This window comes from Sipha flava, unplaced genomic scaffold (genome assembly GCF_003268045.1).
Source record: "Sipha flava isolate LNK unplaced genomic scaffold, YSA_version1 177_pilon_pilon, whole genome shotgun sequence".
Lineage (NCBI taxonomy): Eukaryota > Metazoa > Arthropoda > Insecta > Hemiptera > Aphididae > Sipha > Sipha flava.
In genome coordinates, this window is record NW_020272091.1 from 535,049 (window position 1) to 551,774 (window position 16,726).

At 29.6% G+C, this 16,726-nt stretch overlaps 1 protein-coding gene across 4 annotated transcripts; it reads left to right on the plus strand.

The window, feature by feature from the left end:
• Positions 1 to 1,801: 1,801 nt before the first annotated feature.
• Positions 1,802 to 14,193, plus strand: LOC112680557 (bile salt-activated lipase-like). 4 transcript variants are annotated; one of them, XM_025550685.1, is made up of 11 exons: positions 1,802 to 2,071; positions 2,824 to 2,964; positions 7,691 to 7,828; positions 7,920 to 8,070; positions 8,227 to 8,412; positions 10,384 to 10,571; positions 12,291 to 12,453; positions 12,728 to 12,888; positions 13,284 to 13,452; positions 13,559 to 13,716; positions 13,775 to 13,864. In XM_025550685.1, the coding sequence occupies exons 1-10, from the start codon at positions 1,979 to 1,981 to the stop codon at positions 13,714 to 13,716; spliced, it is 1,548 nt and encodes a 515-aa protein (XP_025406470.1). In that variant the 5' UTR covers positions 1,802 to 1,978; the 3' UTR covers positions 13,775 to 13,864. The 4 variants fall into 4 exon arrangements, with proteins under 4 accessions (XP_025406470.1, XP_025406469.1, XP_025406472.1 ...); XM_025550684.1 differs by having other exon boundaries at positions 1,803 to 2,071; positions 13,559 to 13,691; positions 13,775 to 14,193; XM_025550687.1 differs by lacking the exon at positions 10,384 to 10,571 and having other exon boundaries at positions 1,803 to 2,071; positions 12,310 to 12,453; positions 13,559 to 13,691; positions 13,775 to 14,193.
• Positions 14,194 to 16,726: the final 2,533 nt, after the last annotated feature.

The following is a 16,726-nucleotide window of genomic DNA, read 5'->3' on the forward strand; positions in this document are numbered from 1 at the left end:
CTAATCATAACTATAATTTTTTCAAGCCCTGCCGATTTAATTGAATGAAATCCATGCGTACGTAATAAATGAATATAGGTAATAATATTACTGACCTAGTGCCAGTGCGACTTCACTTCGTTTGATTTAAAGTAAGAATCCAATGTTTTTAATTTTTTAATTTTTTTTATTTCAGTACTCTTTCAATACTCAACAATTAAATGAAAATAAATTAATGAGATCAATATCGAAATTAAACCTATGATCGTATTAATTGTGTTTGATAATATTTTATGTTGCGCATGGATGCATATATACCAGTGACATTAATATAAATTGACTTAATAATACTCTTGTATACTTTAAATGCTTTGGATATTATATTTCATAGTAATATAAAATAAATTATTTTACACGTATTACTTATTAAAAAAAAAATAAATAAATAAATAAAAATAGCAATGGATTTTTTTTTTAATAGGACATAATATAATAGACTAACATTTTATATAATAAAACAAACCCCTACTTAATAAGCATGAATATAAATATGATATATACATATAATATGATGAATAAATATAATTAATAATACAATTAATATATAAATTAGTTTTTAACATTTTTAATTAATTTTATTATTAAATGACAAAAAATTTAAGTGAAAATGTTAACCTTTGAGCCTTTCCGCTGTTAACAAATGTATCAAATATTCGATCATCTGAAATTTCAATGTCTCTTTAAATAGACAATAATGCGGGTCCGATAAGTTTTGACTTTGAAGTTGAATTCGCGATTCGCAATTCGCGACCGACGTACAATAGATATTATATTACCAAAAGGAGATGGTTGGATACGATTAAGAATGATATGAGGGCCGTTGGCGTGTGCGTAAGGGAAGTAAAAAACCAAAATGAGTGGAGGTTTAGGACAAAGGTATGAGACACTTTCCATTTTACGATTTCCTATTCTATCCCCTCTATCGTCGATCATATCTATCTATTTATCTATATTATATATATTATTTTATTTATATCTATACATTTATTTAGTATTATCAGCAAAAGTAATTATCAAATCTGTCATACTATAGTAAACGTTATCAGATGATATAATTATGATTATATAATTATGATCTTAAATAGCTGGGAGAAAAGCGAAATAGAAAGAGAAGAAGGACTACCGCAAATTGGTCTAAAAGGCATGAAAAATATGTGTGCTGCGTATTTATAAATTATATATATATTTTTTTACAGCTTTCTTACAAAAGAAAAATGAAGGTGTTTATTCACTAGTGAACCGAATTAATAATCATTGAATTTTTTTAGAACTTGAATTATTGTTGGAAAAATACGATAGCATAATCAATAATCACATTGAAAAATCCATAAAGTTAAATGAGAAAAACTGAGAGAAATAATTACATATCGGTAGCTACATGATGGGGGAAATTAGAGTTCGAGACGGTACAGTGATCTGTTTTAAATTTAAAAATAATGAAAAATTAATAAACAGCCCCTTTTTAGAAATGTTGGCCACTCTATTATTCATAATTATTAATATAAATATTCTCAATTCTTGTACGTGTACATAATTATAAATATTATACGGTTGTGTGTAACGTATCCACATCCCATCTACCCATATATTCTATGTAAATACGCAATTATATTCGTGTACTTTTGAACAACTCGTTGACCTATAATTCTGATTACTTTTTAATTGCTCTTAACAAAATCGCTGAATATATTAAAACACAATTATACGATAATAATAATTGTAGCCACGTCATCCATAGATATTTTTTCTGTAATCACTCTTTCGAACAACTATGTAACGTATGTGATATACATATATGGTATTTTAGTCTCTGTGCAATATACATTTTACCGTAACCGCCGGTTTAGTATACTACCTAGTGCTTGGGTATTCAATATTTTTTAATTATAAAATATAATGCGTGTTAATGCATGAATAATTGAACGAAAAACGGTACATCATGTCGGAAATATTGTCGCGAGCACTTTTCAGATTGGGTTTCGTAGCCAATATCGCGTTCAACAAGCTGATTGGATTTTTGTCCAGGAATGTTGTAAGACACAACCCTTTTTGTATTACATTAAAAAAAAATAGGAACCGACATTCGCGAGGTTTACTATATTGTAATAGATTTGATAATAACTTTTGCTGATAATACTAAATAAAGGACGATATGATCGATGATAGAGGGAACAGGATAGGAAATCGTGAAATAGAAAGTGTCTCATACATTTGCTAAATGTTCATATCTGGAAAGGCTTTTGAAGCTCTGGATACGCACAAGAAAAGGACGAGAGGAGTCGTACTGCGTGACGATTATTGCGCCTAAGAGATACATTTACATCAATAGAGGTTGAGACTCGATGAAACTGGGAAGGCGCTTTAAAGATAAAGCATTTTCTGAGTAAAACGGTAGCCAGCCCGAGAGGTCAAGAGAAAAATAAGGTAACAATGAAGAGTAATTACGAGGAATAGTGGGTGTTATTTGAGGAAAAATATTAGATTAATACTGAAATATCCAAACATTTGTTCATTAAATGTAAAACCTCGCGTTCTATGAATATCCCGGATTTGCGTGCGTCAAAAAAATGTTTAATAAATTCTAGATACATATTGCATACTTGTGTATAAATTATTAGGAAAAAAACATAAATCTTTCTCACGGTGAAGTGGATTTTTAATTTGCTCGTATACAAATAATATTTTAAATACCATATAAATTCTACATGTGAATGAATGTGTAGCATTATTTTCGTGATAAAATTAAGCGGTTTGTATTGGTTTTCTTTATTTCATATTTTCCAGCCTAGAAATAAAATGAAAGTGACCATAGAACAAGGTACTCTGCAGGGACTTCAATACAATACGAAATTGTCGTACAAACCTTATGTCAGCTTTCTGGGCATACCATACGCTAAACCACCAATTGACGATTTACGATTTAAGGTAAAATCAGAAATAAATACTTTATGACTTTATAAGTATAGGGTATTTACACCAAAAAAGAATTGTTTTACTAAAATCCTCGGAACACGTCCATTTATTTTACACTATACCATGTTATTATTATAATTATATGTTGTAACAAACATTTAATTTGAAAATGTAGTTAAATTAAACCCTAAAGTATATGTAAAACCATAGTACTAGTATAATTCTATATACCAAAAGGACAAAACGAGTACAAATTTTTTCTATTTTAAAATAGTGTTTAAGTATTTTTAAATTTTCAATAAAAGTTTTATGTCAATTTTGTAGTATAAAAAGTTACCTTATCACCGCAACATATAAATTATAATCTTTTTTTTTTTTGTCAAATATTTAGTACTGAATTTGTATGCATTTTCACGATAATAATTTAGAAATAATTGCTTTATTAATTTTGAATGATTTATGAATTTCGAATTGGAAAATATTTCTTTCACCATTTTTTCATCATTTTAAATATTAACTTAGAAACTATTTTAATAGTTCTAAAAACATTCGATCAATAATATGCTTTGCTCTTCATTGGCTTGTGTTGTTTCTTGTATCGGGGATAGGTAAATTAAGTCCGCGATAATTGGTGTACATTTTGAAAGCATTAAATTGAGTTCCGGGGGGAAAAAAGGTAGTAGGTAAATTGGATCTCAATCAGTTCGCTGATCGTTGCAATTAGGATCTTTGAACCCCGATGACAAAGTAAATCGGCAGTAACCGAATTGGTTCCCGTTTGAAAAAGGTATTCTATTAGGTATAACCGAATTGGTTCCCGTTTGTGTATAGGTAAAATAATGACAATTTTAATTTTTAACACAATTTATCTACACTATTAAAAATTAAAATCCAGCAGGCCAGTGCATAGAGAGCAAAAAACAAAATTTTAAAAGCTATATGTATGACATAAAGACACAATTATTATATCGATAAGATAGAGTATAGAAATATAATAGACTATAGATTACTAAAGACTAGCAAATTTCTAGCAAACAGGAAAGAAATAACAAATACTTGGAAAATTATGTAACTGAGTACATTAATGAGAAAATTACGAGAATTGAAAATTTAAAGAAAGTTAGCTTCAAATTTGCAAATCAGTGGTTTTAAATTGTATTTATTACAGTGGCGCACGCAGGGGGGGTTAAGAGGTTGTAACCCCCCCTGAAATTTTCTCCGATGTCTAGGTTAAAATTTACAAATCTTACAAGTTTGAAAAATGAAGAGTATTGAATACCTAGTATCATTGATTATAGAATAGTCTATTCTATCAATATTATTATTTAAGTCAAAATATATTAAGGATTTGCATAATTTTGTTAATTGTAAAATGTGTTATATTTTTACCTTGATCCTCGAAAAAAAATCCTGTGTGCGCCACTGATTTATTATATTTTATTATTAGTATTTCGTACACCTAAGTGATAACTAGTTGACTTCCAAATAAACGATTTAAAATTGTATATATTTTATCATTTTTTTTAACACACATTAAGGTACATTATTAACCAAGCCTACTTTAAAGTTGACAGTCAGTCCAAAGCTAGTAAAATTGAGAGGAAAAATGGGGGTAATTAAACGAGAACCAATTCGGTTAAACCTAATAAGTTAATAATAAACCTTTTTCAGACGGGAACCAATTCGGTACGTGAGTTTGGAACTCGGGAACCAATTCGGTACCAGCCAGTAAACCTGGGGCTCTATAATCACTTAAGTATTTGTAGTAATTTTTTTTTCTAATGCTGACATATTTTGTTTTTTATTATCAGCAAAATAATTATTAGTACATGACTTATGGTCATATTTTAACTATAATAAATAATAAAAAAAATTACAAAAATAATTGAGGAAGAATTAAAAAAAAAAAAACACTTAAAAATTTTAAATATAATTATTTAATTAAATAAATTAACTTCTTTTACTTTGGTTTTAGTAAATTGATTTATGATTTTATCCATATCTAGGATGTTAGATTGTTCTTTTCGATGTTAAACAAAGCAATATTTGACAAACGATTTTGCCCCAATTAATTTATTAATAATTCTTAATTAATTTTAGCTTTGAAAAACTTAGAAAATATTAAAAACGTTATTTTAAATTTAGATTGTGATGCTGCAATTACCATAAAAAAACTATTAAACTCATGAAATGTAAAAAATTACAAAAAAAATGTAGCATTTATTTAAAATAATTTTGTATTTTTAGTTGATACTATTTAAAAATTAGAAACTTCTAAAATAGTAGTAACCGAGAGCCTAGAAATAGTTGATTATGCCATAAAGCAATTGGAACGTGTTCCTGGAGAAATTGGAGTTTTAACCAAGACAAAATTATAAAACATATTAGAAAAAAAAAACCCAGAATTTAACGCTATAATGTCGATAAGAGATAATAATAATAATTTACCTAGAAAAGGGTATTTGGAACCTAATTTACCATCCCCGTTTGTATCTACCGTCGTAGTTTGTAGTGTTCAATCAAGATTTATCTAGCCATAATCATAAGGTCGTTCTTTTTTTAATTAATCCTTGACATTCATTGTTTTTCGTTGACATTTTCTCTCTCTAAAATGTTATAAAATATGAAATAATGTATTACTAAGTAAATAGTTTACTCTTTAGTGTCTTCTTTTTCTTCTTCTTCTTCTGGTTTTTACAACTCTCTAAGAGTCTTAGCCACCAATACAACCTCGCGCCACCTATCTCTGTCAAGCACCATTTCCCTCCGTGCATCTATTCCCATATTTCTTAGATCTTCTTCGACAACATCGATCCATCTTTTCCTGGGTCTTCCCCGGGGTCTCTTTCCGTGTGGTTTCCATTCTAGTGCTAGTTTAGCAGTATCGCTTTCTCCCCTTCTCATGATGTATCCAAGCTATTGTATTCTTTGCCCTTTGATGAAACTGGTTATTGGTTACTCTTTAGTGTCATCAATAATTATTTGTGTGTATTGACTTATAGTTAAATGTTATTGGCATTTTTCATACTCGATTATTATTATTGGAATTATGATTTACAAATAAAAGAAATTTGAATTAAGGTATTCTGATGAGTTTTAATTAGCTTATTATAACAGATACCTACCCCTACAGTTTATATAAAATATAATAAAAATATTAATTATTATTAAATAATGAAACGACTATACAACATAAAAATGCATTTTAATTTCTTTACAAATAAAATTTTATAATCTATAATATAAAAATGAATCGCAAAATGTGCTGGTAAGCGCATAACTCAACAACGCCTGGACCAATTTGGCCAAATCTTTTTTTCAAATGTTCGTTGAAGTTCAAGGATGGTTTTTACGGCGAGAAAAATTAGAATTATTGCTGGAAAAACCTTAAAAATAGCCCTTTTCTTTTTCTAATACAAATGATTTGTAACTAAAACGTAGTCAATTTGAGCTTTATTGCTATGGTATAAAGTTCATATTAAACTAGCTGGTTTACCCGGCTTCACCCAGGAGGTATTCAACTATTATATATAAAAAAAATGAGAATAAAAAAAAATACTATTTTCTTATATTATACCTTTTTTATTTATATTGGCTTCGCAACTTCTTATCCAATTCTCATACTTTTATTATTTATTTTAATTGTTAATTTAAAAATAAAAAATAAAAATTAATTTGTTTTATTTAATTATTTTTTATTCACAACGCCCTATCACCAGGGTGACGGTTCTGTTCAGGAGAATTTTTTAAAATACGTAGGCACAAAAACTGCCACATTACAAATCTTTTTGACAGGACGAAGTCTGTCGGGTCAGCTAGTTTATAAATATAAATAATAACTAAAAAACAATGATGTTAATGACATAACTATAATGATAAACAATAGTGTTATATGGTAATGATTTCAAATTTTACTTACTCGTATATAATTCTTTGAATATCTAATAAGTTAATTAAGAAATAAAATTTTTTCAATTAATATGCACACTTAATTTTTACACAACAAGACACATTTTTATGGAAACAAAACTGTAAAAAAAAGATTATTCAACTTGATTGAATGAAATAAACAGAATTTAATTAATTTCTTTGTTATATTGTAATGATTTAAAAATTAAAGTATTTATATGTTAATTTATGAGTAAAGTATGTATTTGTTTTTTTAAATCATTACTTATTATATTATACATTTTTATTATTACTCTCCGATGATTTTGTCGGTCTGCCTCTTGACAACCGTAGTTGACTCTTCAGGTATGGAATAAGGTGACCAATTTATATTTTAAAATGACGATAACTTTCTTTTTTAACTCACTTACATTAATTTTATTTAAATTACTTATACACACATTAATATACGTATTTTAAACTTTTACAGATCGTTTTACAATTAATTATATTTTTCTGCATAGACGATCTGCGTAGTCTTTTACATTCGCCTTTGACCGTCTATACAAAAGGATAACAAGAACGCGTCTCCCATGTGTTTGAAAATTTTGCTCTCTATATTTAATGTCGCCTGTGTGTTTGCGTGTGTATGTGTGTGTCATATTTTATCTTTAGTACTTATGACTTATTCTTATATTTAATATGTACTGATTATTATAATTATTTAATTGTACATTCAATTTTTTTTAAAAATATATGAATTCTTAGGCGCATATCATTACAATATCTTCAAATTGTACAGTTTCATAATATTAATATAATAGATTAGAAGTATTTTATTCTATTTTAGCCTCCTGTCAAACACCCAGGATGGTCTGGTGTCTTGAATGCTTTTTCGGAAGGGGAAAAATGTCTGCAGTTCGACATATTAACAAATAGGATCGTTGGAAGTGAAAACTGTTTGTACCTAAACATATTCGTCCCACAGGTTTTAAAAATTTACATACTGTCATCTACAAATTATATTGTGGCCCGTTTTATTTTGAATTTATTATTATCACCACGTGTGATAACTGTAGGACGAACTTAATGAAAAATTAGCTGTTATGCTGTTCATACACGGAGGAGCGTTTAACTTTGGATCCGCATCACTAAACCAGTACTGCCCTGATTATTTGCTCGACGAAAATGTGATCGTAGTCACAATCAATTATCGTTTGAATGTCCTAGGTAAGATTAAATATATGCATGACCTACATAATTTTACTTCGTACCTGTTAAAAAAAATGCACATAATTGTTTATAACTTGTAAATGTTTATACATATGATTCATAACATCAAAAAGCCGTATTCAATATGAATATATACTTATGTTTCATGCGCAGGATTTCTGAACTTAGACGTTGATGAATGTCCAGGCAATATGGGCCTTAAAGACCAACTTTTTGCTATTAAGTGGGTTAAGAACAACATATCCGCGTTCGGAGGCGATACCGACAATATAACTATTTTTGGCGAAAGCGCGGGATCAGCGTCTGTACACTGCCATTTGTTATCTCCACAATCATTGGGTGAGTTTTATTCGGTCAATATTATCTGATTATATTTTGCTAATTATTTAAAGGTTAGGTTTTTGTCAACCAGCTAATTTTGCTCATTTGTCTTAGGTTAATTGACATAGTAACATAATAATATAAGCTAAGTATTTGCATACAATTTAAATTTAAATTTAGAAAAATATTAATTATAACATTTTTTTCAACTATAATTATAATGCCACGTGGTTCAATATTGAATAATTTTCTACAGGAAAAAAAGATTTCTAGTATTAGAATTAAAATCACTTTAGTAATAGGTACCTAAAAGTTCATTGTTTCTGATAATTGTATAGTTAGTATATTGATTTACATATTTTAATAAACCAAAAATATATAAAAAATGAAGGGAGGGAAGTACGGGATGTAGATCTTGGCGATGGGGATACACCTGCGAAGGACGACTTCGCAATTTTCCTATAATTGGTGAATTACCTTGTGAATAATACACAAAGCCTAGATGAATTGGCTTGAACTATTGAGACACGTAGAGTATCAGCTGCAGTTTGGCCTATAGCAACAGCCACTCGACGTTCGCGGAGGACAGTGTATTATTACGAATTATATTTTATTCGGGGTCGTGAGGTTAACTCTGGGATACAGAAATCAACGGGAGGTTATAAGGTTAATAGGGGAGTTTGAATAGAGGAGATATAATATGTATTATTCCACTTACCTTTCTCCTCGGGTGTAAATTTGACTCTGATATGTTGGAGTCTTCACGCTGAAATTCCACAGGATAGGACACCAATACACCAATGGCTCGGAAAATATCTTTTACTCAAGAGATTGATTGAAAGAGAAATAAAAAGAATTGATTTTCTTTTATGTTGTAATTATTCAACAGTTATGAAAATCACATGAATATTTAAGAAATTAAGTGAGATTAATTACAACTGTTAAAACTGTAGTCTCAGCAACGATGGCTAGGACTACTGGTTGGTGTGACATCTTGCATTGTTTGTGGCTGCGTGATTGATCTGATATCGCATTGCATGTAGTTAAATGGTTATTATGACATCGCACTGCGCTCAGACTGACCGTCGAGCTTCCTTATATAACCTAAACGTCACGTATGCACGTCCTTTGTCGGTGAGAGATCCAAGGGATTGACTTAATTCGGGATGGCGTCGGCACCTTCAAATATTTTATTTAATCCGTATGAGTCTAATGTACCGACTGTTATTGTTGGTCACGTAGGTGGTGTTGGTATATAATTTCTTTGGTCCCTTAGATCTGTAAGTGCCGAGGGGTCGTGCATGACTTGTACCGTTAGGTTCGTTATCGTTAATTTTTGTTTTTTATTATTTGATTTGTGTGATTTTTCTAACTGTTAAATGTATATTTTATTATTTATTGGTTGCTTATTACATGTTTAAAAATCCATGCCACAAGTCGGCATGTCTTTGCGAAGAATTACACGAGTCAGTATTATTATTAATATAGATATGATAAGAACATATGGCAATATTGTTATAAGGGCGTTGAACGTGACTACGTGTCCATACCGCAAGTCGGCATGTTTTAATCTTTTGATAATTTATATAAATGAAGATTAATATTAATATAAATATGATAAAGTTAACATAAGGCAATATTTTTACAGCTATAGAATGTACATATTATTGGTGAATGAAGTGTTATTACATTATAAAAATATAAAACGGTTAGTGAGATTTTTGTTGAGAAAAATGTTGATTTTTATAATATTTTATTGTATAAATATGTGCCCATGCCGCAATTCGGCATGTCTTTGAACTATTCGATAAATTAAAATGATGGTACATCGTGCCCATCATTACAATATTTCTTTCGTGATTTTAATTTACAATGAGCACAATTAATGCGGTGATGGAACAATATTTTCGTTTAGACCTGTTGATATCGTAGATGATTCACTGTGTTTATTTTAAAAATTACATTAATTGTTATTATTTTTATTCACAGGATTATTTCAAAAAGCAATTATGCAGAGTGGATGTATTTTTAACTCGTGGTCTTTTAATGAAAATCACAGAGAAACTGCATTTAAATTTGCAAAAAATGTGGGTTGTTTAAAAGATGACCCTAAAGAAATATTACAATATTTATTAAAAATGCCAGCCATTGATTTAATCAAGGGTACTAAGTTTGGGGTTAGTAAACCAACATGTACATACACACAGAGTTTCTTTATAAATATTCATACTCAATTATTAAATTTATTTAAACATTTTAAACGTAATTAGTTTTTTTACTTGTGAACAATATGTAATATTATTAATAACTAATATTCTTCTTTTTCTCTTTCACCTTTCTCCCAACTATTTGGGGTTGGCCACTCTTGTCCTAAACCTACACTCGTCTCGATTTTCTACATATCCTACGTACACACCAACAGCCCTTATATCATTCTCATTCGTATCTAACCATCTCTTTTTTGGTCTTAATTTTCTTCGTTTTCCTTCAACATTCAACTTAACCATTCTTACTGCTTTTGCTTTTTTTTTCTTTGCTTTTGCTTTTGCTCGTCACATGTCCAAACCATCTTAGTCTATTTATTCTCATCTTGCTTACTATCGACGCTACATCAATACTGCCTCTCACATATTCGTTCCTTATTCTATCTTCACTTGTTACTCCACTTATCCAGCTAAGCATTCTAATTTTCGCCACACTCATACTCTCTTCTATTCTTCTATCAATCTTTCAATACCCTGAACCATATGGCAAATTTGATCTCGCTAAACTTCTGTAAAATTTACCTTTATAATGGAATTTTCTTATCACATACAACGTCCGACGCTTCTCTTGATTTCATCTAACCGCACTTAACCTTTTCACTGCTGCAATATTTATGTTCAACAACCTAACTGTGCTGCAAAAAATAAAATATTTTTTATTATTTTTTAGTATTAATAGATTATGTTTTAATGATAAGACAAAACTCTAAAGTTAAAAAATCTTTTAGATCAAAATTGACTTAAAGTTAAGTTAAGTTAAGTTAAGTTTTACTTAAGTTTAAAGTTCTATGAAACAGGGTTTCCTAAAATTGTAGGGTTACCGGAAAACGATTAATTATAATATAATAAATATAATATATATATAAATTATAATAAATATAATATAATAATATTATTATTATACAATAATACAATGTATTTTTTATGTTTCATATTTTGTAAATTATTGCAAAAAATTAAATGTTATGGTCATATAATTTAGAGTATAAGTAAAATATTGATAACCGAATATTATACGCACGTGATTGTACGATTGCACCAATTTGGTCAACAATATAAACAGTAATAATTTAAATTGTGTTTCATACCTACCGATGGAAGTTAGAAACGTAGATTATACATCATTAATTTTGTTATTTTTTTCTTTATCTTCCGGTGTTATCACCATGGTGGTACCTAGTGTATTTATTTTCTATACAAAGAAACGTCACAGTTCGTCTGTAGCAGTGAATGGTGTAAATGTTTTGGACGTAATAGTACATCTGCAACAGTGAAAAGGTTAATCCTATATATTACATCTATGCCAAAACTTCCCTCCTTTTGTACAAATTATTTTAAATATTTAAAGTTCTCGACACCACCTATCACATCACCGATTATTATTATTGGTCTCCTTATATCTTCAAATTCTTGATATCTTCCTCCAAAGTCATATTCTATGTACCTACACTGTTTTATTTCTAATGATTCTCAATCCCTTTCCTTCAAGGGCTATTGCCTAATACTAATAGTAAAATTACTTATCATTTTTTATTCCGATATTGTGTATGTGTCTTTCATGTTTTATGAATTACATATTTATTTAATACATTGTTTAATTTTTTTGATTTTTTTCTTCTTAATTTTTTAAAGGATGATGACAATTTTCCAGATTTCCAATTTGTTCCGTCTGTTGAAAGTAACGAAGTTACCGAAAAGTTTTTATCAGCTCATCCTCAGACTTTAGTTGAAAAAGCTGCTCGAGTACCAATAATTACAGGAGTGAATCAAATGGAAGGATTAGTTCTTTTTGTAGGTAAATTTTAGGTATTATTTTTATTAATTAATTATAAAATTCGACTGAATTAAAACTAGATGGAGAAAAATAAAAATATAAAAATTTATTTTTTGTACTTAAAATATTATAAAGCCGGTCACACAAGAGTATTAGTATAATTTAAAACAGTACATTCGATGAACTATTAAAAAAGAAAAATAATAACTATTTATTTGTAAATGATCAATATAACGTCCACATTATAACATACCAGTATGCAGACAAGTATAATTAATATTATTTTTATTTATAGAACATAATATGAAAAGATTTGTAGATTTTCACAAATCCAACGAAATCAACAAATTATTCAAAAATCAATACAGTGAAGAAATTATTAATAAAATTAGGAAATTTTACTTCGACGAAGTTAATATGGAGTGTGAAATAACTAGATTGGAAAACATATGTCACGTAGGTATATTTGATAATTTTTGACTCCAGGGGCGGACTGAGGCCCTGAAGGCCCGGCGGATATAAGTTTTACAAACTAGTAAACAAGCGTCTCGTGTTACATGACCAATTATAGCTTGAGGTTAGTTAGGTTACTTTACTCCTCTAGCTTGAGGACCAAACAACATTTCTGAAGGGTCTGGACAGATATGGCCACCTATTCTCCCTGCCAGCCCGCCCTTGGTTAACTCAATTACTGTCAAAATTATTATATGTTCTACTAATTATTGATTTTTCCGATTAATTGTATCTATTATGTTATTATAAACATCGATTACAGAATATATAATTCTATAATCAATGATAAAAAAAAAAAAAAAAAATTGAATTTATAAAGTTTATTTTTGACATTACAGTTGTACAGCGACGCATATTTTATTAGAGACTTCCATGGCAGTTATGAATATCTTCTGAAAGACGGCAGTACACCGGTATACAATTATGAATTTAAGTTTGACGGGGAGATTAATCTTTGCAAGCATCTTATCTTCAATTCAAGACCATCACTGCGAAAGTCATTAAAAGGTAACTAATTTATTATGGGTATTAAACTCGGTCATGTAGACTTTCGCATATTTTAAATATAATACGTAATCTAATTTTGTAATAATAAAAAAAACCTAATTATCAGGTGCGTGTCATGCAGACGAATTAAATTATTTGTTTTACGGACAATTATTCGGATATGCGCCAAAAACCAACTCTCCAGAATCTAGAATGTGTAAGACGATGAGCAAGTTGTGGGCCAATTTCGCTAAAACTGGGTATGTTATTGACGGATTCCAATAAGTGTGTATAGTTTGCGTTTTGCATGGAATTCAAATTATTCGACTTGTTGTGATTGCAGGAATCCAAATTCGCCGGATTCAAGTGTCACGTGGAATAGTACGAGCGCGGATGATCCAAAATATTTGTCACTTGACGGCGATAACACGTGTATGGTTAACGAATTGTTATATAGTTCCAGAGTTAAATTTTGGGATGAGATATCGGAGATGGTTCGATCTGAATGAAAAACTGCCATTCCTCAAAATTGTAGCTAAGATGTACAAAATACAATGTGTATAGTGTTTTATAAAAGAGTAAAATATTTATTTTATTTTGTTGAGGCTTACTGAAATTGGGGATACAAATGTAATAGAGCCATAATATATTTACAATAAAATCTTCAAATACTGCTAATATAGCGTAATTCGTAATAATGGTGTTTAATTCAATAGCAGCAAGGCCGTATCTAAAAAAGGCCGTGTATCTAAAAAAATTTTTCGGGAGAGATTCAAAACATATATATTGTAATTTTATTAAATTTAGATTTTAAATTTTGATATTTGGTTAAAAATATACTGACAAAGATTTAATTTTCTTTTATTAAAATTAATATGATATTATGATATAAAATTATAAGCAGTCAATGATTAATTGGAGCATAAGTAATTTTTGACTGAAAATATTTATGTTGGTATTAAAAATAAAGTATTTTAAACATTAGTAAAATATTGAAGAAATTTCGGGGGGTTCAGACACCCTGGACCCCCTTCCCGATACATCCTTGAGTAGCAGTGAAGTGGTATTCTTATTTATGATCATTACTGATTCAATTAGGGCCGGCTCAAGTAAAAATAGTGCACTAGGCAAAATCAAATTTTGCCACCTCTAAAAAAAAAATTGAGCTCTTATTTTAACTTAGCTCCTCCTTCTATTTTTTATGTGACATATCTACATAAAAAAAACATTTAAAATTTTATTTTATGTACAAAATTATCTCTAAAAAGACCAATATCTATACTTAGTGCTCGACTTGAGGGGGGGACGCAGGGGGATGGAGTACCCCAACTAATTTTAAGAAATTTTAACGTTCCCCTACTATTATTAGGCTATAATCATAACGCTCAGCCAGTTTTAGGGACGTTCTTTTTTTTAAAGTAAATAAAGTCCCCCTTCTTTAATTTTGCCAAGTCGAACACTGCCTGTACTCGTATATAACACTGCCTCGTACATTATTAATACATAATTTCAGTTGATTGAAAATATATTATAACTTACTGAATTACCCGTCGTTGCCGGGTTTAAGTATATAAATGTATGTAACCTGCCAAGATTAAATTTTGTTAAATCTATTGAAATTTAAATTAATTAAGATTTTTGAAATAATATTTTATACATATTAATTTAGTTTTTAAGATAATGATTATTATCATAACCTATTCGATAAGTTATAGCTTACAACTACCTGAACCTCTCTACAGTTTGGTATTCTGTTGAATACATATAGCATCTCACTTCTCCGAATATTTTACTTTTTGTCAATAAGTTCATGGTCTTTTTGACTTTTAACCGAAACACTCTTGCAATTATATCATGTCGATCATATGATCTTTGACCGGGAAGTAAGAGCTCTTTTATCTCGTCCCAGCAAGGATTACATGTAAAAGTAATAAAAAGGTCAGGACGACCGTAATGTCTAACGTAGGTCATAGCATCTTGTGTTCTTTCGTGTATGTACCTTGGCCCACCAGTAAAAGTTGACGGGAGTATAACCATTTGGCCTAACTGATTAGCTTCTATGTCTCGTCGTCCAATCGCATCTTTTAAATGAATATAACTATCTGCACGCAATTTAGCTTGGTTGTTTTTGATGTAATTTAGTCTTTCAGTTTCAATTTTGGCGTATTCATCTACCAAATATTGATTGAAAAGAGAACGATAATTAACTAAATAGTTGTCTTCCTCTTCTCTGACCATTATTCTATATGAGTAAAAACTTGATGCAGAGACAGTTTTTTTAAGCGGTAACTTGGTTTTTGGATCGCGTTGTGGTATATTGATTGCATACCCATCATCCCCCCAACAAAACATTACTGCAGGATACTGCAGTGCGTCGTATGCTCCATGTATCTCACTGATACGGTGAAGTTAGTTACTTCGGTTTTCGAGAATGATGTCTCTTCGATCAAACTGCTGATCTACAAACACTAAAGCAACTTTATTTGCCGTTGGTGCATTATACCTGCTTCTATGTTCTTCTGGTGGTTTTTTATCTGCATGTATTACAACTTTAAATGACTCTGAAGGAGGTATTTTATCGATGGTAAATTGTAATGATCAATTGTAAATTATGCGGTGGCATGCCTAGTAAATCCAATGAGTTTAAAAACTCTGTTGGATAATTTACAACTTCAGTAGCATCGCAAACTGTATCTAGATTTGTATGACACCAAGTTTTCTGGTAACAAATTTTGTATCTTGAGATTCAATTCGTTGACCTCCACATTTTTTGCTACTAAAATTGCTCTTTCTGCCAGCCACTCATGATTTGTGTATTGTCTGTGTACACTGGGACATATCTGGTTAATGAGAGCATCTTGCGAATAAATGATTGTGCAGAAATCGTTCGGTAATTTTATACATCCCGTTTCATCTGTAGTAACTTTCCCATCTCCAATATATAACAATTGTTTTGAGTATCTTTTGCACGCAGCTTTTTTTGATTAAATCGAAATCGAAGTATCGAAATCGTTCGCTATCTATCTTTATATATATTTCGACCATGAATTGTTGACAAAGCTTATGCATCGTAAAATAACTTAGTCCTGATCGCGTCTAATCATCAATCGATATGCATAATAATTTTTTGAACTAACATTCTTATTTGTTTTGGCACCTGTTGCGGGATCTTTTTGTTTAATATTTATGCAATACCCGTCATTTACTACCAAAAATAAAATTAATAGTTTTTAAATAGTTTTTAATAGTTTTTTAATAATTTTTTAATAGTTTTATTTAATATAATTCATTTTCA